Below are 21,554 nucleotides of genomic sequence, written 5' to 3'. Positions count from 1 at the left end.
GGGTAAGAGACATAGCGAATCAGAAGAACTATACTACATTTCTAATTGGAGGTATTAGCTAATATTATTTTTACACCCACTACATATTGGGATAGGACTCTGGACAACCAATTTAAAGTCTATATTAAAAACTAAAGTGCTCTACATACTGTACATGCTTTTTTTTATTGTGGTGCCATTTTTTTGGATACAGGGGATTCTTATTTAAATGGAGTCTGACAGTTCCCGATCGCTGTTTAAATCAAGCACAACACGTTAGAGGTTATTGTGCTGAGAATAATCCTACCTTTCTTTTTATAATCAGTTATTTTCACAAAATCAATCTTATATTCCATTACCAGTTAGGTACTCGGTGCAAATTGGTTGCGGCCAAATAGTTTGGTGCGCCTTCTCATGTACATTTCATCAGGCTATATCCACCTCTGTATTGCTTGATTGATAGAATTGGCTTCACAGGGATCAGAACTGTCTCTACTGAAATGTTGTGCCATCTGTACGAGGAGTGGCGCATGCGCAGAACAGCATTCTCCACGAGGTCTTCTGCTGCCTGTTATAAGCATCATGTTGTACACCAAAGTTGCCCAAACTACCTACAAAAAGATTCTCCTCCCTATTAGATGTTTGGAGGATACAGACATTATTTTGAGGAGTATATTATCAACTTGTGGATAGTGCAGGTAGATAGATGATTTAAGCTTTCCTTCCAAAAAAAAGATTCTTGTGCTCTGATAGGTGAAACTATTTGTTTTACTTCAGCAGGACAGGAGAAGATGTACAGCCAACAGAATGGTGACCATTGTCCATCACAAGATCTAAAGGCACCTGATAGTTTCAGACTCCCTTGGAGCCCATATATATACTTGAGCAATCATTTTTATTGCTGCAGCGCTTCTAAAAGAATAATAAAAAAAGGTCTGCTGATCTAATGCTGAACCCTTCTTGCTAATCTATCATTCTAAGTGGTAAGAGGAGGGAGAAGATGTAAGGGAGTAATACATCTGCAGGATCATACGACGTACCATAGGTTTCGTTGTAGCCTATAACCATGAATACACATAAGATGAGTTGGAGCCGTATACAGAATACTGAATAAAGATACTGGCTGTTTTCAAATCTGCATCATTTGGAGCAATGCAAAAATGTCAAAGGTTTTCAATTTCCTATAGTTCAGAAATTAAATGTAGCATCCATAATAAAGTGGTGATCAGAAGATCAAGGCTCTAAGAAGAACCCGGCACTCTGAAGATAGCATAGTGAAAAAACTAGACTTTTATTAAAGTGGTCCTTCTAGATATTGTGGATCTTACGTGACGTTTCGGTCAGTAAAGACCTTTATCAAACATACCCATGTGTGTCAGGCCACAAAGTGTGGAAGAGGAAACAAACGTCGCCCATACACACATTTCTTCTCCCACACTTTGTAGCCTGACACACATGGGTATGTTCGAGAAAGGTCTTTACCGAAACGTCACGTCTCGTTTTTTCCACTATGCTCACTTCAGAGTGCCGGATTCTTCTTACAGCCTCAATATTACGAATTGGGATCCTATCGGGGCACCTAATCCTGACCAGGAGTGCCGTATTTCCTCTCTGATCAGAAGGACGTCATTATAAGATACCTTACATGTCCGATTACAACAAATGAGTTTCTTCACTTTATATTGTCAGTTCACTTCAAATTTGAGTCAAATCCCCTACATTGCTGAAATCAGCACTATAATATTTGTACCCTTCTAGAACTCTTAAATTGCCACAGTGGAGACACATGTAATCTTACGACAAATGCTGAAAATGCTGACTCCTGCTCTTCACCATAGACAGCTCAGTGTTTCCAGACAAACACCGTAGTTCCATTACTGCTAGCACAGGAAAGCTGAGCGTTCGGCAGCTATATTGCATTACTAGGTCAGTCATTACGCTCAATATATCGCATTGAAATGTGATTGCAATGTCCGAAACAAAAGAAACGGTTCATCCAGCATCCACAGATCTGGAAACTCTTAGTCCGGTTACTGTTTTTCATGTTTAGTCCGATTCCTGTTTTTCATGATCTGACTTGTCAAGTAGCTCGAATAATAGAACGGAGTAGAAACAAACAATTAGAAAGATTTTCTACTACAAAACAAAGCGATCGGAGCACATGTAAGAATGTTGTTGGCTGCAAACCAGCTTACAATACACTTAATGAAAAGAGCGCAATAATTTAATTAATCTGAAAGGTGCCATCTTACAAATTAATACTTAAAAGCATTTGGCAATTACTTGGTATTAAAAGCAACCACAATAATAAGCTCAGTGGCCGACATAGGCAGAAGTATATGGCCCCTCTCTGTGGATGTGATAGGAACTGCTTGCTGATTTGAGGCTGAAAATGGCCCCGCTTACCTCTCGGCCCTTGTGCAGCTCCATATGTTGCACCAAAGATATGTCCGCCCCTGGATAAGCCAACCACTAGGTGTTGGATCTGAATGGGATCTACATGCATGAATATGACAGTTCCCCCAGAGAGAGATGCTCATTGTAGCTCTCCACTGCCCAATAAATGGGGACCTGAACAGGGACCCTCCACAAATAATTCAGAATTTTCCTATAGTGAATCTGAAAATACAATGCCTGTCAAAAGTTTGGACACTCCTGTTCAATCAATGGTTTTCCCTGTACTTATTAGAATTTGCACATTGTAGATTCAGACTGAAGGCAGCAAAATGAAGAATGGACATGTAGAAACAAGGAGTAAGGAAACATATGTCAAACAAACCAGAATCTGTGCTAACCCTTAGATTCCTCAAAGTACCCCCGTTTACACTGACAACAACGTTGACTTGGCATTCTCTCAAGGAGCTTCATTAGGTTAACGCGTGGAGAAGATTCCAAAGAACATGGATGCCTTGTCATTACTTTAAGACATGAATGTCGGTTAATCTGAAATATTGCAAGAACCTTGACGCTACTCTCAAATGCATCCATGATAATGACTAATCGTTCTGATGAAAATCAGAATTACTAGCCTCAGAATACGCAAACTGACAGCAACTGAGAGCTCTCATATATGATGCACAGACAGCAAGTGACAGACCCGTCTCAACATCAACTTTCCAGAGGAGACTTCAAGAAGGTCTTTATAGTCAAATGGCCATTACTGAGGACCGCAAACGACAAAAAGAGACTTGTTTGGCCCTAGACTCACAAGAACTGGACATTAGGTCAATGGAAATCTGTACCGTGGTCTCATGAGTCAAAATTTGACATTTTTGGTACCAACCTCCATGCCTTTATGAGATGAAGAAAAGGTTGGCGGATGGTTTCCGTATGTGTGGTGCCCACTGTGAAGAATGGAAGGGGACGTGAGGGGGTACGTTGCAAGTGAAATTCGTGATTTATTCCAAATTCAAGACACAATATCCCACAGTATTTTGCAGCAACATAACATCTTATCAGGTTTGCCGTTAGTGGAACCATCCTTTGTTTGGCAACAGGTCAAAGATGAAAAACACCCCTCTAGGCTATGTAAGGTCTATGTGATCACGACAAAGAGTGATAGAGTGGTGTACCAGATGACATGGTATCCACAATCCCTCGACATGAGCCCAATTGACATGGTTTGGGATGAGTTGGACAACAGAGTGAAGACAACCATGCCAATGAATGCTCAAGACCTCTGGGAACTCCTTAAAAGGAGAAATTGGAAGCCATTCCAGGTGACTACCTTATGAAGATGCTTGAGAGAAGGCCAAGAGTATGTAAAATTACCACCAGATAGCTGATAGTTTCTCTTTACTGTATATTACAACACAAGCCTTTATCAACCTGATGTCTACACTGTAAGAGGATCACCTCTATGACAAGTTTTCATTTAGAGTCTTCTGGATGTAAATAAGAATAGTCCATTCCTCTGCAAAAAGTAAAGAATTTAGAAAAATGTATTACACCACTTTCATTAATAATGCAAAATCCCCTTTAAATTAATTTTACTTCTGAGGATGTGTTCAGATTCCCATCACAGATTCTGTAAAAAACAGACAAAATAGAACAGCATGCTGCCCTTCTTTGTCCTACAAAATGATTGACACCATGATGGAAACTCTACATTATAGACATTGCGGTCTGTCGGGCATCATTGATCCCCAACATACTGTATGAGAGTTCTAATACGGTGGTTATTATATGTTCTCATCCTCATCATACCAAACAATGACAATAACAATTCGAGTGTGAACATGTCCTAAATAGTAGAGCAAACAAATATGTTATCGACCAAAAAGACAAAAAATGGCACTGTGTGAACAAAGCCAAGGCCGCTCCACTCCTGGAGCCAAGTGTTAATCCTGGCCATGAGCTCCTTTCCTCACTTCCCTGGCCATTAAGTTTTTATATGAAGATTGAATAAAGATTGCCAACTTTTAGATCGGTGAGTGCCTTCTTTTTTCTTGCTCGTACTAAACAAATATGTTGACCTTTATGAGTTTAGAAATCGAATGGTTTGCACAAAGATATAATGTTATCACGTATCAATTAAATAGGTGACATCTTGCTCATCACTGGGGGTCTGAGCACTTGGACCACTATAAATTCTAAGAAGAGTCCCATCAGAGAGGGGCGTGATCACAGAAATCACTGAAGTGCATTCAGGTTAAGTAAGTCAATGATTCAACTATCTTCGTTTATGAAGAGCAGACTTGAAAGTGTTAACATGATGAGTCTGTGCATGTCTTCATATAAAAATTCCAGTAACAATAATCCAAGGCTATGTTCACATCACGTTTTAAAGTGAATCTGTCACCAGGTTTTTGCTACCTCATCTGAGAGCAGCATAATGTAGGGAAAGAGACCCTGATTACAGTGATGTGTCACCTAGTTTACTGGGTGCAGCAGTTGTGATACATGTTTTTAGATCCCATCCACACCAATGATTAGCAGCTTTCTATGGACATTGTATATTGACAGTAAGCTGCTAATCAGTGCTGGGGGGGCATGGTAGGATCAGGAGGCACGTGGGCAGCTAGTCCGGCAATTATAATCTCCTCCTAATAAAACGCTGATAGTATTGAAACCACGACACACAGCATAATAAGTGACACATCACTGAAATCAGTGTCTCAGTCCCTGATGAATGTTTTTTTTTTTTACTGGATACTGCTATTTGGAAAATTGTCATTCGCGCTGTATCATACAATGGTATCTAGTAATAAATGCATATATTATAATGGATTTCTATAGTAGTGGATGTCACTATGTAGCCTCTGTCTGAAGTCTTTGTTTAACACGTAACGTATACATTAAATAAAGGATGCCCTCTCAACAATTGGAGATGTTCAGACAAAGAGCTCAAAATTAAATTGAACTCCATTTGTGTCATTCTGTTCTATGGCCCCATTGGCAGTCAGGGGTATTCAGACACAACCCAAGGACGCACTGCATAAACACAGTGTGAACAGGTCCTTAGGAAAGACAATTTACTTGGCTTTTTTAAAAAATGTTTAGCCTATATCTTCTTTCTTGCTTTTCAGTTTAAAAGCAAAAACAGATTAGAAAGTTATAAGATTATCCTGCTAAATAAATACACCCATGTGAATATTTACGATCTCCAGGCCAATGCAGCTACCTGTGTTCTTGTACAGTAGGTTCCTATCTGACGCCGAGCCTCCATAACTATGCTAAGTGGAATGGAAACAAACGTTGCAGATTCCTCTAATGTGAAGAATGGGCGCTGTGGATTGACGCGATTTACATATTTGCTCAAATCAATCCTAGCACTCTGTGTTACAGTTTAGGCTACTTTCACACTAGCGTTGTGTGACGTATGTCGGAATGCGTCGTTTTGGAGAAAAAAACCGCATCCTGCAAAGTTGCCCGAAGGATGCGTTTTTTCTCCATAGGCTTGCATTAGTGACGCATTGCGACGTATGGCCACACATCGCATCCGTCATGTGACGTATGCGTCGTGTTTTGGTGGACTGCCAGCACAAAAAAAGTTCCATGTAACGTTTTTTTGTGCGTCGAGTCCGCCATTTCCGACCGCGCATGCGCGGCAGGAACTCTGCCCCCTCCTCCCCGGACCTTACAATGGGGCAGCGGATGTGTTGAAAAACTGCATCCGCTGCCCCGTTGTGCAACATTAACACACTGTCCGTCGGTACGTCGGGCCGACGGTTAGCGACGGCCCGTACCGACGGACTAGTGTGAAAGTAGCCTAAGTGGAGACATTGACAGACACTCATCAGAGTAGGAGACAAGAGATGGTACAGGAGATGCAGATGTGGGCGAAACACCGGGCGACTACCCGAACTGCTGACTCTCACACTGAAGTAGTGCTCTGGAACAATGCATTTAACATCCATTTTGCTGAGAGCAGGGTATGTTACAAGCTTGTGATATACTCCAGTACCTGTATATCCATCTGAGTAACTGTAAGAGCCCGCTGTGTGTGTATAATTCTATAAATCCATCAATTTCTGCACATTTGAAAAAAAAAATATACACATAAGAGCCTAAATGGCCGTTCTGGGGATCTACACCAGGAGGATTAATTAAACAACACATAATTTATCACTATTCGTCAGTGTGCCCACAATCTGCTTTTGGTGAGTTTTTGATGCTGCGTTAACAATGCAATTTCTTATAGTCCCAGCAAAGCGGATGGGATTTATAGAGATCTCATGCCCACTGGGCTACTTTTTTGCGCTGTGTAAACTGACCTGCGGCGCGTGTTTGAAATCCGCAACTTGTCATTTCTCTTGCGGGTACACTCAGTTCTATGTGCAGAATTTTCCCATAGATTTACATTAGATGTGGAAAATCCACAGGTAAAAAACCATGCATGTATTGTTAGTACGTTCAAGATGCAAGTAATCTGCACATGACTGTACCTATAGTTTGGTCAAACTGGAGGAAGTTTAAAAAACAAAGCAACTTTATTTAAAACATGACATCAACACGACACAAAAAATGTAGTGTCAAAAACACAATAAAAATCCATGTAAAAAAGCACTCAAAAACGCAAATAACCTAATTTACTGAATAGGGGCAGAAAATCACCAAAGCTCATCATGGGAATGTAGCCTTAGGTCTCAGGGCGGACCGGATCACACATTATGGTTGTACATATACCCCTTATCCTCTCTCATTCCTCATCTGATTGATGGACATATGTCTTTTTTTCAATCACATTAAAGGGAATCTGTCAGCAGGTTTTCGCTATGTAATATGAGGGCAGCATGATGTAGAGGCTGAGACACTGATTTCAGCAATGTGTTATTTATTATGCTGTGAGCTGTTGTTTTAATACAATGAGCGTTTTATCAGCAGTAGATTATCACTGCCGGACTACAGCTCACATTCATTCTGATCCGACTCCGCCATCAGGGCTGATAAACAGCTCACTGTCAAAATACAATATAACAGAAAGCTGTTGTGTCAGAAGAGTCAGCTTTCTAAATCTATAAACTCTGTATCACAACTTCTGCACCCAGTAAACTAAGTGATACATTGTTGGAATCAGGGCCTCTGTCCCTACATTATGCTGCTCTCAGATGAGGTGACAAAAATGTGATGACAGATTCCTTTTAGCTATGTAATTATAATGTCCCATAATATATTACAAAATGTCAGCAAGTTCTGTGCTTTGTGCAATAGGCATTATTTGCCCTATTAGCCCTTTATTGTCCAAGTGAACGACTCTATTAAAAAAAAGATATATATATCATTAAAATGGTTAAAAAAAAGTAAAAATATATATATATTTGTATTCACTGAAATAAAAAAGGCAACAGTAAAGCAAAGATTTGGTGCAAACGTCTTCTGTGGCAGAAATAATCCAATATTGTATATCTGGTTTATTATTATCGTAGGCGTTGCCCATGTAATACAATGCAATGTAATAAATATATATATATATGTAATAAATGGACAGAGATGTAATAGACGTGCATGAGAAGTAAATGCTAGGCCTTTAGCAGCAGTGAAAACTCCATACAAACTGATCCAGTTCCTAAATCCATCTGCATAATAAGCAAACATTTTACAAGATCTTAATGAGTACATTGCCTGTCAGCTTTGTTCCTTAATTAATGAAAATATTGCCTCTGTCTACAGTCTAATTGCATGAATGAACAATATAAGATACACATGCGGAACTCCACATTTGATTGACTGTTCTGTGAGCGATTGTCTCCGAGCCACGGCACTTCAATCACCATGGCAACACATCCTTTCATTCAATCCAGCAGATTTAAAAAAAAAAAAAAAAAAAAGTATTTTTATGACAAAAAAATACCTGTCCTCGTGGCTTATGTATGTGTGCTCTCTGATCCCACAGCGGGTTGGAAATAAAACAACAATACGTCTAATCTCTACACTTGGCATATTCACTATGTCTGCGTTGGCGATGATCGGATAAGTATCTAGGGCTAGCGTCATATCCATTACGCCATGGTCACACGCTCAGTATTTGGTCAGTATTTTACCTCAGTATTTATAAGCCAAAACCAGGAGTGGGTGATAAATACAGAAGTGGTGACGTGTTTCTATCATACTTTTCCTCAGACTGCTCCACTCATGATTTTGGCTACAAATACTGAGGTAAAATACTGACTGTGTGAACGTGACCTTAAAGCACCAGGAGTGGGTGATAAATACAGAAGTGGTGACGTGTTTCTATTATACTTTTCCTCTCCTGATTTTGGATTATGATGTAAAATACTGATCAAATACTGATAGCCCACATTCACACTATCAGTATTTGGTCAGTATTTTCCATCAGTATTTGTAAGCCAAAACCACCACTTCTGTGTTAGTCACCCACTCCTGGTTTTGGCTTATAAATACTGAGGTAAAATACTGACCAAACACTGCTAGTGTGAATGTGGCCTTAGCTGGTATAAAATAAGTGACAATACTCCTAAATGACACATTGGGGGGCAGATTGACAGCCATAGTTTCTTTTTGCATTAGTAACACTCAAAATCAACAAAAAAGTTCCCTTTCCCAGTCCCTAATAATCCCAACCCACATTTATTACAGAGCCATCCCACGCTCCTAGGACCTAACCTGCAGACTGTGGAGACACAAGTGTAACATTGTATACAAGGTACAAACAACACATAATACTCCACAAGTTTCCAAGAGACATCAGTCTCCCCACCCCATACAGAGGCCAGTGATATAACGTGCCTGGCTGTGATCTGCCCCCTACTGAAGTACCTAGCCATGCACGATCAGACAGCACACTTCACTTATGTCCTCTAAGCACTTGAATTCATCGCCTACTGAAATCACAGCAGTGTCCATTCATCACACATCTCCTGCTGTCCTTTCCAGACTGACGCCAGCCAGCCAGTGCCTTATTGCATTTGCAGCAGGGCATCACATAGCATCTGCATTATGATCATTCCTCATTCTTTAATGCAAATATAACCAATCTCAAGTTCTCATATGGAGAGACAAGTGACAGCCCAGATGAGAGCAAGTCAGAGGACAGTGAAATGGTGGGTGACCTGTCAATGATCAGCAGACACTGACACAAAGAGGCTTTATTGGGGATGGAGGAGGGGGCGCATGTCACAGAGCCAAGTTTGCTGCTACATGAGGGCAGTGCCAGCACCCACAAGCAGGAGGCAGCTCCGTATTTTGGGGTGCTCTCTGACACAAAGGCTGGGTGGGCACAGTGCGGGCTCCGGCAGCCTTCAGCACCGGCTGTGGGACAGCTCCCGGGAGCAGCCATCATGGGGGGCTTCTTACCTGTCTGCAGGTTCAGGGAGATCCTCGCCTCGGCCAGATAAGGGGTGTCACTTTTGGATCGGACTCTCCTGATGGGTCGCCGATCAGTCTCCTCCTCTGAAGATGCCGCCATTAAGGGGTGAACAGTGAACAGGGTTGCCCGGCGAGCTAATGCAGTGGGTAAAATCAGAGCCAAAAAAAAGGGAGAAGGGAGAAGGTGCCAAAAAGGAGGAGGGGGAGAGAAAGAGAGAGGAGCGGGGGGAGGGGAGGAGAAGAAAAGGCAGAAAGAGACAGGAGAAAAGGAGGAGGGAAACAGAGAAAATACGTTAAGGATTTGAATGTAGATGGGAGCAGGAGGAGAGCAGAGCAAGCCCTCCCCCCATCTCAGCTGCTGCAGCTCCACACTCACAGTGCCAGCCTCTATTGTGTGCAGCATGCAAAGGGTTACTGAGTGGAGCTGCAGCATGGCACCTAAGGGTTCATGTGGGGAGCCTGCTGCATGGCAGAGCTGTCCTGATGGGCCACTGCCAGCATGTCTGCACATGGTAACACACAACATCATCACCTGGATTTCTCGTGGCCCCACCATAGCAATAGGAAGGGGCAGGTGTGTAGCTTTCCTGGGAAAAGACCCCATAGGGGACAGAAAGTGTGACCCAACCTCACTGGGTGCTCAGGAGAGATGTGTCTGCAACAATGTCTGATACAGGGGTAATAAGATTAGTGTTAAACCCAGTGTAAGGCCACTCTTACATGCTAGATAGCAAGTATATACAGTATATAGCAATATATCATTATAGAGACAATGGAAGATGCACAGTCATACTGTACAAAAATATCTGCACGAATAATATAAAAACTGTAATATATATATATATATATATATATATATATAATCAGCAGTCTCTGGAAAAGTGTTTTTTTTAGAAATGTAGACTTTTGGCATAGTTTGGCGATTTTGGCCCTCTTGGGCAGGTGCGGATGGGCGTATTTGCTATCCGAGTACGATCCAACAAAACATCGGATCACACAATGTTACTCTATGAGGCTGTGCCCATGTCTGATTTTTTCCTTGGTTATTTGATATTTGGGTCGCACTCGGTCGTACAAGTCAGTGAGTGCGTGGGAAACATCGGACTGCACTCGGATGACATGCCCGTGCACTCACACAATGGAGAAGATGGAGACACTTTTTTTTCCATCTTCTCATCTGAGAGAATCGGACCACACTATGCTCAGACTCTGATCAGACTGGGATTAGGATACTCGGCCCGATTCTCTCAGATTACAGAACCTACGGCCGTCTGCACCTTCCCTAACACAAATAAATATATTGCTATTGATCTCATGTGCCAAGAGGAGAGTGATGGATCTACACTCTGCTAAGTACCAGTGAAACGGAAGAAGCCGAGAAATTTCTGAACATTCACTTTTACCTGCCCTGTAAATGCCAAGATTCCTGGAAGAAGGTCTTTGCTGGGACATGTAGTTGTCTGCTATTTCCAGAACTATGGAACTCAGAACTCACTATTCCTTGGTGGTTAATCTGAACTTTCCTAATTCACTGACTTCTCTGGGAGCTCCACGCGCCATTTCTTACCTGTAACACTCCGCATAGTTTTCGTACTGAATACTGCATGCCAATAACTTGCCAGGTCATTCAGGTGTAAAATTAGGAAACTCAGATCCCATGATAGCACCAATTTCTGCCTCCTGGAGCGTGCATCTATTTTCCATGGATATCATACACCATTTTTTTTAGTATCTTAGTATAATAAATCTATAAGTATTTTTTAAGTGAAGGATTCATCTGAATATTAATACTACACTGTATATTGTTATGCCATTGATGTGATTTTTTATGATATGACTCCTGTACTGCTTGCTTACGGTACTATTGCCCTTTTATGTGGCAGAAGGACCAGATCAGGTGCGATATTAACCTTAATACAGAAGATAAAGTACTAGATATTCTATATTGTTTTGTTAAACATTAAAAGTTGTGGAACCTTTCATGGGTAGTGGAAGTCCTCATGGTAGCCAAGGTAGTGGTTTCAGAATGTACCCCACCAAAATTACAAGTTTCAACCATCAGAATTAAAATAACAAGGAAAATTCATGTTTAGGACGTCTCATCAAAAAGCAGCTGAGAGCGTGAAACCTCCATATATACATTAGACATACACCAAAGCAGACAGAGGAATGACTCCAGGATTCTGGACCCTGGGGTAAAAATGAGCCTGGGTCCTACCCCTATGCAGGGTTGCCCACTTGACCTTTTATTATTTTTTTACAAACACATTGTAAACCCAATAAAATTATGCACCTAGGTGCAAAAAGGTACTCGCTTGATAATAGCCAATAGAATGTTTACAACAGAGAGTGGAATAACCCATATGGGTAATAAAATAAAGCGTAGTTTCTCAATATATCCACCAGAAATTATCCTTGTTTGCACCAATAGTCGGTAGGCAAAGTGATAAGCATGAGTGTTCCTACCTCCAATGACAAGTCCGTGATGAATGGGGAAACTACCGTGCTGCCGCTATGTTTCCAAGGAACTCCAGGTACAGAGTGCTGATGTAAAATCCAAACTGGTGGCTGCCCCGGCCGGTAGCAGCCACCTGAAATTAACCTCCGGGTTGGAACGGGGTCCTGAGATGCCAGACGCCGCGTGGTGCGAGAGCGGTAAGTCCGGGTGAAGCGCAGGACCTGCGTGACGTGTCTGGTCACGTGACCGTTACAGGAGCCCGGGAGTGAGTACGGAACGCAGTGAGGGTCAATCAACCGACGCGTTTCTGAGACTGCTGTCTCCTTCTTCAGGGTTAACCCTTGCTCCATACTCCCAATCCTTATATAGTCTCTCCTGACATAGTCACATTACTGAAATCCAAAAAGTTCAGAGCCGATATTTAAACCTCTGGGTGCAATGGTATCTAAAGTAAAGATCCATTTTGTCTCAGCTCTAGACATGGCTTTAATGTAATCGCCACCTCTCCAATGGCGCAATACTTTCGCTATACCTGACACTTTCATATGATGTGTCCTTCCTTCATGATGTTCTATAAAATGTTGAGAAAGTGGGTGACCCATGAATTTATTTTTAACATTGTGGATATGTTCCCCTATTCTGATTCTCAACGGTCGTTTTGTCCTCCCCACATATAATTTTCCACACGGGCATTCTATGATGTATATTACACAAATATCGCAAATGTAATATGTGCAACCAAATTATTACACAAAAATGCACAAATATTAGAAAAGGGGACAGGGAATTCCCAATTAAGGACTTTGTGACATGCTCTACCACCGGGGTAATATACATCATAGAATGCCTGTGTGGAAAATTATATGTGGGGAGGACAAAACGACCGTTGAGAATCAGAATAGGGGAGCATACGGTATCCACAATGTTAAAAATAAATTCATGGGTCACCCACTTTCTCAACATTTTATAGAACATCATGAAGGAAGGACACATCATATGAAAGTGTCAGGTATAGCGAAAGTATTGCGCCATTGGAGAGGTGGCGATTACATTAAAGCCATGTCTAGAGCCGAGACAAAATGGATCTTTACTTTAGATACCATTGCACCCAGAGGTTTAAATATCGGCTCTGAACTTTTTGGATTTCAGTAATGCGACTATGTCAGGAGAGACTATATAAGGATTGGGAGTACGGAGCAAGGGTTAACCCTGAAGAAGGAGACAGCAGTCTCAGAAACGCGTCGGTTGATTGACCCTCACTGCGTTCCGTACTCACTCCCGGGCTCCTGTAACGGTCACATGACCAGACACGTCACGCAGGTCCTGCGCTTCACCCGGACTTACCGCTCTCGCACCACGCGGCGTCTGGCATCTCAGGACCCCGTTCCAACCCGGAGGTTAATTTCAGGTGGCTGCTACCGGCCGGGGCAGCCACCAGTTTGGATTTTACATCAGCACTCTGTACCTGGAGTTCTTTGGAAACATAGCGGCACCACGGTAGTTTCCCCATTCATCACGGACTTGTCATTGGAGGTAGGTACACTCATGCTTATCACTTTGCCTACCGACTATTGGTGCAAACAAGGATAATTTCTGGTGGATATATTGAGAAACTACGCTTTATTTTATTACCCATATGGGTTATTCCACTCTCTGTTGTAAACATCCTATTGGCTATTATCAAGCGCGTACCTTTTTGCACCTAGGTGCATAATTTTATTGGGTTATTTATTCATTTACCAACCAAGTGTGGAGGTTGGTTTGGTACTGCAGCAAGGATTGATAGCCCCTTTCTTTTTACATTTTGCGCCACCATTTATATTTATTTCTATACATTGTAAACCCATAATAAATTATTATGAGTGATACTTCTACAGACCATTATTCTGATATAAAGGTATCCACTGTATTCTCTGTAGACTATAAAATGATGATAATTACAGACAAAATAATTTGTAGAAGCTTCTTTCAGCTTAAAAAAAATTCCCGAACATCTCAATTTTTTTGACGGACTGGGCAAAAAGTGCTCTCTGTTTACGGAATGTCTTGGGATTTTTGGACAGTTGGCCACCCTGCCCCTATGTGAGTCTTTCCATGAAAAGGAAAAGAGCTTGAGACCCCATTCTAGTGACTGTTTTCGGTGCCAGAATCTCAAGCAGGTCAGACATTTATCATCACTACTGTGGATAGGTGATAGGTTTAGAGTCTAGGGACAAAGCACCGGATCTGGTGTCATGTACTGTAATCAGTGCAGAAAACACAGTGCAAGGTTGGAAATATGTCAAGAATTAGCACATGCTACTGCCCTATTATATATATATATATATATATATATATATATATATATTATAAAAGAAAGCAAGTAAGGAGATCTACTTAATTACGGTGTAAGGCTTCATTCAGGTATCTGTTTTTTTTCTGGTACAAGAAACAACAGACTAGTCATCAGTATGTGGGATCCAAACCTAATCTAATTTTGCTCCATATGACCATTATTACCATCTGTGTGACATCCTATTTTGTCATGGGATAATGTTTTTTCATCAATCTTCTTTAACTCCATCATGACCCCAGCCTTTTTTTTCGATTTTGTGTTTTCGTTTTTCCCTCCCCTCCTTCCCAGGGGCATAACTTTTTTATTTTTCCGTCAATATGGCCATGTGAGGGCTTATTCTTTGTGGGACAAATTGTACTTTTGAATGACGTCATTGGTTTTAGCATGTCTTGTACTAAAAAATGGGAAACAAATATTCCAAGTGCGTTGAAATTGCAAACAAAGTGCAATCCCACACTTGTTTTTTGTTTGGCTTTTTTGATCAGTTCACTAATTGCTAAAACTAAACAGCCATTATGATTCTCCAGGACATTACGAGTTCATAGACACCAAACATGTCTAGGTTATATTTTATCTAAGGGGTAATAAAAATTCCAAACTTTGCTAAAAAAAAAATGTGCACAATTTTCTGATATCCGTAGTGTCTCCCCATTTCGGGATCTGGGGTTGTGTGAGGGCTTATTTTTTGCATGCTGGGTTGACATTTTTAACAATACCATTTTGGTGCAGATACATTTTTTTGATCGCCTGTTATTGCATTTTAATGCAATGTCGCGGCGACCAAAAAACGTAATTCTGGCCTTTCAAATTTTTTTCTCACTACGCCATTTAGCGATCAGATTAATCCTTTTTTTTACTGGTAGATTGGCGATTCTGAAGGCGGCGATACCAAATATGTGTAGGTTTGTTTTTTTTTATTGTTGTATTTTGAATAGGGCGAAAGGGAAGTGATTTAAACTTTTATATATATTTTTTTCATATTTTTAAAAAAATTTTTTTTTACTTTTGCCATGCTACAATGGCATCCATGGGAGGCTAGAAGCTGGCATAGCCTGATCGGCTCTGCTACATAGGAGCAATGCTCACACCCAGGTTGGCTCTCACAGCAATCAGGCATCAACAACCATAGAAGTCTTCAATAGACCTCTGGTTGTCATGGCGACGCATCGCTGACCCCCAATAACGTGACGGGGTTCAGCGCTGCGCGCATTTCCGGCCCAATGGCCGGAAGTGCTAGTTAAATGCAGCTGTCAGCGTTTGACAGTGGCATTTAACTAGTTAATAGCGGCGGGTGGATCGCGATTCAACCCACCGCTATTGCGTGCACATGTCAGCCGTACAAAACAGCTGACCTGTCCCGGCTTTGATGCGGGCTCACCGCCGGAGCCCGCATCAAAGCGGGGGTTCTGACCTCGGACTTACTATCCCGTCCGAGGTCAGAAAGGGGTTAGTGACACCGTGGTGGCATGCAAGAGGTATCTGGGCTTTTTTCAAGAACCGATTCATTTTTTTTTTTACTATCTGTTCATGGATCCATTCACTCTTTGTGACCAACTCATTTATAGGCCCATTAATAGGCCCAAATTAGATCTAAGCTAGACATTTTTCTATTTTTAGGTGGAGGCAACTAGTCTGCAAATAAATCAAGCATGTAAATATACCAATAGACTATGGGTAAGTGTTTTATCAGTAAAAGATACTACACTGTGTGTAGAATTATTAGGCAAGTTGTATTTTAGAGGATTATTTTTATTATTGATTAACAACTATGTTCTCAATCAACGCAAAAGACTCATAATAAATATTAAAGCTTAATATTTTTGGAAGTTGGAGTGTGTTTTTTTTAGATTTGGCTATCTTAGGAGGATATCTGTTTGTGCAGGTAACTATTACTGTGCAGAATTATTAGGCAACTTAATAAAAACCAAATATATTCCCATCTCAATTGTTTATTTTCACTAGGTAAACCAATATCACTGCATAAAATTTAGAAATAAACCTTTCTGACATGCAAAAATGCAGCACCCCAGGTAACCGGTTGCTGCAGTGATGTTGCTTTTTCTTCGGGGAAAGTGATGTCATGCTCAGAGGCAAAGGAGTTCTCTTCACCAGATAAGGCACACACATGCAACACATTCTAAATCCAGGCCAGGAGGGGGAGCTCAAGATCAGGATTCAGGGGAGCTTCCCTAGGCTTTATGCTTCCTGACCTGGAGGAGGAGTTAGTTCAGTTGTAGAGAGACACTGAAGGAGTAGGATGTCTGGAGTAGGATGTCTGGAGCAGACGTGAGAGGCCTGGCAGCCACGAGGGAGCTGCAGCCTCTGGGAAGGAGTAACCTGTTGGGTTGCATGTGGAGCAGCCGGAAGGGAAGGAGCACAGTGGAGAGAGACAGAGCTCAGAGGGGAACTGTGGCAGGTCACCCTCGGAGCTAAAGCGCAGAATCCAGGAACCGGGAGCCTGAGGCTTTCGTGGACTGTACGACACGGAGTAGAACCGGAGGGCAGTACACTATACGTTACCTGCTCGCACCATGCCTGAGACGCAGCAGCACCTGTGGAGCCCGGGACATCTGAGAGTCCCTGTAAAAAGGCTCAAGCTGCCCATCGTGCAGGTACCTGTCCCAGGACAGGGGGAAACTGGAGGACCCTGTAGGAAGCTTCAGGCAGCAGGGATCTCACTTAGAAAGGGGCTAGTTGGAAAGGCTCACAGACCTCTACTGGTACAAGAGAACTCTCACTTGCCTCTGAGCCAGCCGGACCACCATCACCCGTGCCTGGTACCCTGGACTGTGGCCTGTCACCCACAAGTAAACCAGGTAAAGACTTATCACTTGTCTCCTCCATTTATTTACCGGCCACACTATCTACGCTGCTCACCATAGGACCCCTGGGGACCCCGCTTCACCTGTGGGAAGTGTAACATCTGGGATGCTGCAACATGCCCCAGGGAACCCCTCTAATGCAGCGTCGGTCCCAATACTGACCGAACCCCACAGGTGGCGTCACAACAAATTTTGAACATTTAACCCCCTTCAATCTTGATGTCCAAGGCCACGGACCGGGTCGCAGCCACCGTGATATCCCCCTTTGCGACCAGACCCGGTACCGAGTACCCCACTGCCCTGTGGGCACGTAAAAAACAAAACTCCAAAAAATTAGTGACCAATATAGCTTCCTTTCTTTATGATGACACTCAACAGCCTTCCATCCATAGATTCTGTCAGTTGCTTGATCTGTTTAAGATCAACATTGCGTGCAGCAGCCACCTCAGCCTCCCAGACACTGTTCCGAGAGGTGTACTGTTTTCCCTCCCTGTAGATCTCACATTTTATGAGGGACTACAGGTTCTCTCTGGGGTTCAGATCAGGTGAACACGGGGGCCATGTCATTATTTTTTCTTCTTTGAGACCTTTACTGGCCAGCCACGCTGTGGAGTAGTTGGAGGCATGTGATGGAGCATTGTCCTGGATGAAAATCATGTTTTTCTTGAATGATACTGACTTCTTCCTGTACCACTGCTTGAAGAAGTTGTCTTCCAGAAACTGCCAGAAGGTCTGGGAGTTGAGTTTCACTCCATCCTCAACCCGAAAAGGCCCCACAAGTTCATCTTTGATGATACCAGCCCATACCAGTACCCCACCTCCACCTTGCTGGCGTCTGAGTCGGAGTGGAGCTCTCTGCCCTTTACTGATCCAGCCTCTGGTCCATCAAGAGTCACTCTCATTTCATCAGTCCATAAAACCTTAGAAAAGTCAGTCTTAAGATATTTCTTGGCCCAGTCTTGATGTTGTATCTTATGTTTCTTGTTCAAAGGTGGTCGTTTTTCAGCCTTCCTTACCTTGGCCACATCCTTGAGTATCGCACACCTTGTGCTTTTTGTTACTCCAGTAACGTTGCAGCTCTGAAATATGGCAAAACTGGTGGCAAATGGCATCTTGGCAGCTTCACGCTTGATTTCCTCAATTCATGGGCAGTTATTTCATGCCTTTTTTGCCCAACACGCTTCTTGCGACCTTGTTGGCTATTTGCCATGAAACGCTTGATTGTTTGGTGGTCACTAGTGTTGAGCAATACCGTCCGATACTTGAAAGTATCGGTATCGGATAGTATCGGCCGATACCCGAAAAGTATCGGATATCGCCGATACCGATATCCGATACCAATACAAGTCAATGGAACACCAAGTATCGGAAGGTATCCTGATGGTTCCCAGGGTCTGAAGGAGAAGAAACTCTCCTTCAGGCCCTGGGATCCATATTAATGTGTAAAATAAAGAATTAAAATAAAAAATATTGATATATTCATCTCTCCGGCAGCCCCTGGACATCATTGCGGGTAACCGGCAGGCTTCTTTGTTTAAAATGAGCGCGCTTAGGACCTGAGAATGACGTTGCGGCTTCTGATTGGTCGCGTGCCGCTCATGTGACCGCCACGCGACCAATCAGAAGCCGCAACGTCATTTGCAGGTCCTAAATTCCTAGAATGAGGAGTTTAGTGCCTGAGAATGACGTCGCGGCTTGTGATTGGTCGCGTGGCGGTCACATGAGCGGCACGCGACCAATCAGAAGCCGCAACGTCATTCTCAGGTCCTAAACGCGCTCATTTTAAACAAAGAAGCCTGCCGGTTACCAGCGGTGATGTCCAGGGGCCGCCGGAGAGGTGAATATATCAATATTTTTTATTTTAATTCTTTATTTTACACATCACTATGGATCCGATACCGATTCCCGATACCACAAAAGTATCGGAACTCGGTATCGGAATTCCGATACCGCAAGTATCGGCCGATACCCGATACTTGCGGTATCGGAATGCTCAACACTAGTGGTCACACTTTCAGAAGTTTGGCAATTTCAAGTCTGCTGCATCCCTCTGCAAGACATCTCACAATTTTGGACTTTTCAGAGCCCGTCAAATCTCTCTTCTGACCCATTTTGCCAAAGGAAAGGAAGTTGCCTAATAATTAAGCACATCTTACATAGGGTTTTGATGTAATTAGACAACACCCCTCCTCATTACAGAGATGCACATCACCTGATTTACTTAATTGGTAGTTGGCTCTCAAGCCTCAACAGCTTGGAGTAGGACAACATGTATAAAAAGTATCATGTGATCAAAATACAACTTGCCTAATAATTCTGCACACAGTGTACATGAATGCGTAAGTGAAGGCTTAAGTGCCTTACAAGACAACTATCCCTTTACATAAAGGGCAGTGAGTCCTTAGATAAGCTAATTGTTTCATCTTCAAATTCCACAATGTCCAAAAATGTCCCAACTACATGACTGGAAATCACTTCTGCCATAGTAATTGGAAATTTGTTTTGCCTACCTTTGCAGAGGAGTTTTATTGCTTGTTTGGATAGAACATAGGCTAAAGAGGACAAGGGCAGCATGAATCAGAGGTTAGCTGTATGATTGCAAGCAGGTCTTTTCTTTAGTTGAAACGCTCTGGCGTTTCAGAGAAAACACCACTCCAGTTGATTAAAAAGTCTATCCCGATGTGAACACATGAGAGAGACCTGTCAATCAACTACACTGTGTGCACAATTATTAGGCTATTTGTATTATTGATAGTTATTTTTTTTATTGAGGCACTACAATGATGCTTCCCTATGTACTGTTTTACTTCACCATAATGCTCTTATTTAAGAAGGGCCAATAAGTTCTCAAAAGGGTTAATGTCAGGTGATGAAAATGGCTGTTTCATTATTCTTTCATCTTTAAGGCCTTTACTGACTAGCCAAGAAGTGGAAAACTTTGATGCTTGCGATGGAGCATTGTCTGCATAAAAATGATTTTTTTTTTTAAGATGTAGACTTTTTCTTGTACCACCGCTTGAAGAAAATGTCTTCTAAAAATGTACAGTAGGTTTGGAAACTAATTTTGAGTCCACCTTCAACTCGAAAAGGTCCAACTAGCTCATCTTTAGTAATAGCAGCCAATAGCAGCAGTCTACCTCCACCTTGTTGGTGTTTGAGTCCAAGTGGAGGTCTGTGCCCATTACCAATCCAGCCACATGCCTATCAATCAGGTCTGTCAAGAGTCACTCTCATCTCATCAGTCCATAGAACCTGTAAGAGATCTGTCTTCAGATATTTCTTGTCCCAGTCTTGATGTTTCAAATCCTGCGTCATGTTCAGTGGTGGTTGGGTTTCTGCCTTTCTTACCTGGGCCATGTCTCTGAGCACTGAACATCCAGGGCCACTATCATGGTTTTACTGCCCTTACTGCTGTATGGGACCTGGTGAGCAGAAGGAAAGGGGGTACCCCTCCTTGTGCTTCAGATCGCCGAGGCCCACGATGTAATGTACTTGGTACTGGGAGCTTTCCTGCCTGGTGCTGCACAGATGTCTGTACAAAACGGCCGCACAGCTCCAGGGGGATGGGGTATAGGAAATGGTGATGAATTAAAACTGGAGGGTGGATACAGCAAATAATGATTAATGGAGACTGAGAAGTTGGGACAGCAAATAATCATGAATAGAGACTGGTGGGTGGGGACAGCAAAGGATAATGAATTGAGACTAGGGGATGGGGAGACTAAATAATGATGAATTGAGACTGGGGGATTGGGTACAGCAAATAATGCTTATTTGTGATTGGGGGGTGGGGACAGCAAATGGTTATGAATTGAGACCTGGGGATGGGGTACAACAAATGCATATTAATTGAGACTGGGGGATGAGGTACAGCAGATGGTGATGAATTGAGACTGGGGGTTGAAGAACAGCAAATGGTGATGATTTAAGGGTGGTGAGAGCAAATGATGAATTGAGATGGGGTCTGTTATTTTGCTTATTATATTTTACTAGCTATTGAACCCGTTCTACGCCCGGGTGGCGAGCATCTATATTGGTATATGGTCTCCATCCTGGTATGTGTTGCTTCCATCCTGCGCCCTAATCTTGTCATGTGCTGCTACCAACTTGCGCCCCCATCTTGTCATGTGCAGCCCCATCCTGTGCCCTCATGCTGTCATGTGCTGCTCCCATCTTGAGCCCCCATTCTGTC

General features: G+C 42.5%; 1 protein-coding gene across 4 annotated transcripts in view; it reads right to left on the bottom strand.

Annotated features, from left to right (window-relative positions):
* The window catches only part of PHACTR1 (phosphatase and actin regulator 1), a 506,552-nt gene that overhangs the window by 432,401 nt on the left and 52,597 nt on the right, over positions 1–21,554 (bottom strand). For all 4 annotated transcript variants that reach the window (XM_069730798.1, XM_069730791.1, XM_069730797.1 and 1 more), the window contains exon 3: positions 9,736–9,882. In XM_069730798.1, coding sequence (XP_069586899.1) covers positions 9,736–9,882 — 147 coding nt within the window. The remainder of the gene's footprint in view (positions 1–9,735; positions 9,883–21,554) is intronic.

Source organism: Ranitomeya imitator, chromosome 6 (genome assembly GCF_032444005.1).
Source record: "Ranitomeya imitator isolate aRanImi1 chromosome 6, aRanImi1.pri, whole genome shotgun sequence".
Taxonomy (NCBI): Eukaryota; Metazoa; Chordata; class Amphibia; order Anura; family Dendrobatidae; genus Ranitomeya; species Ranitomeya imitator.
This window is presented reverse-complemented; position numbering and strand designations above follow the sequence as displayed.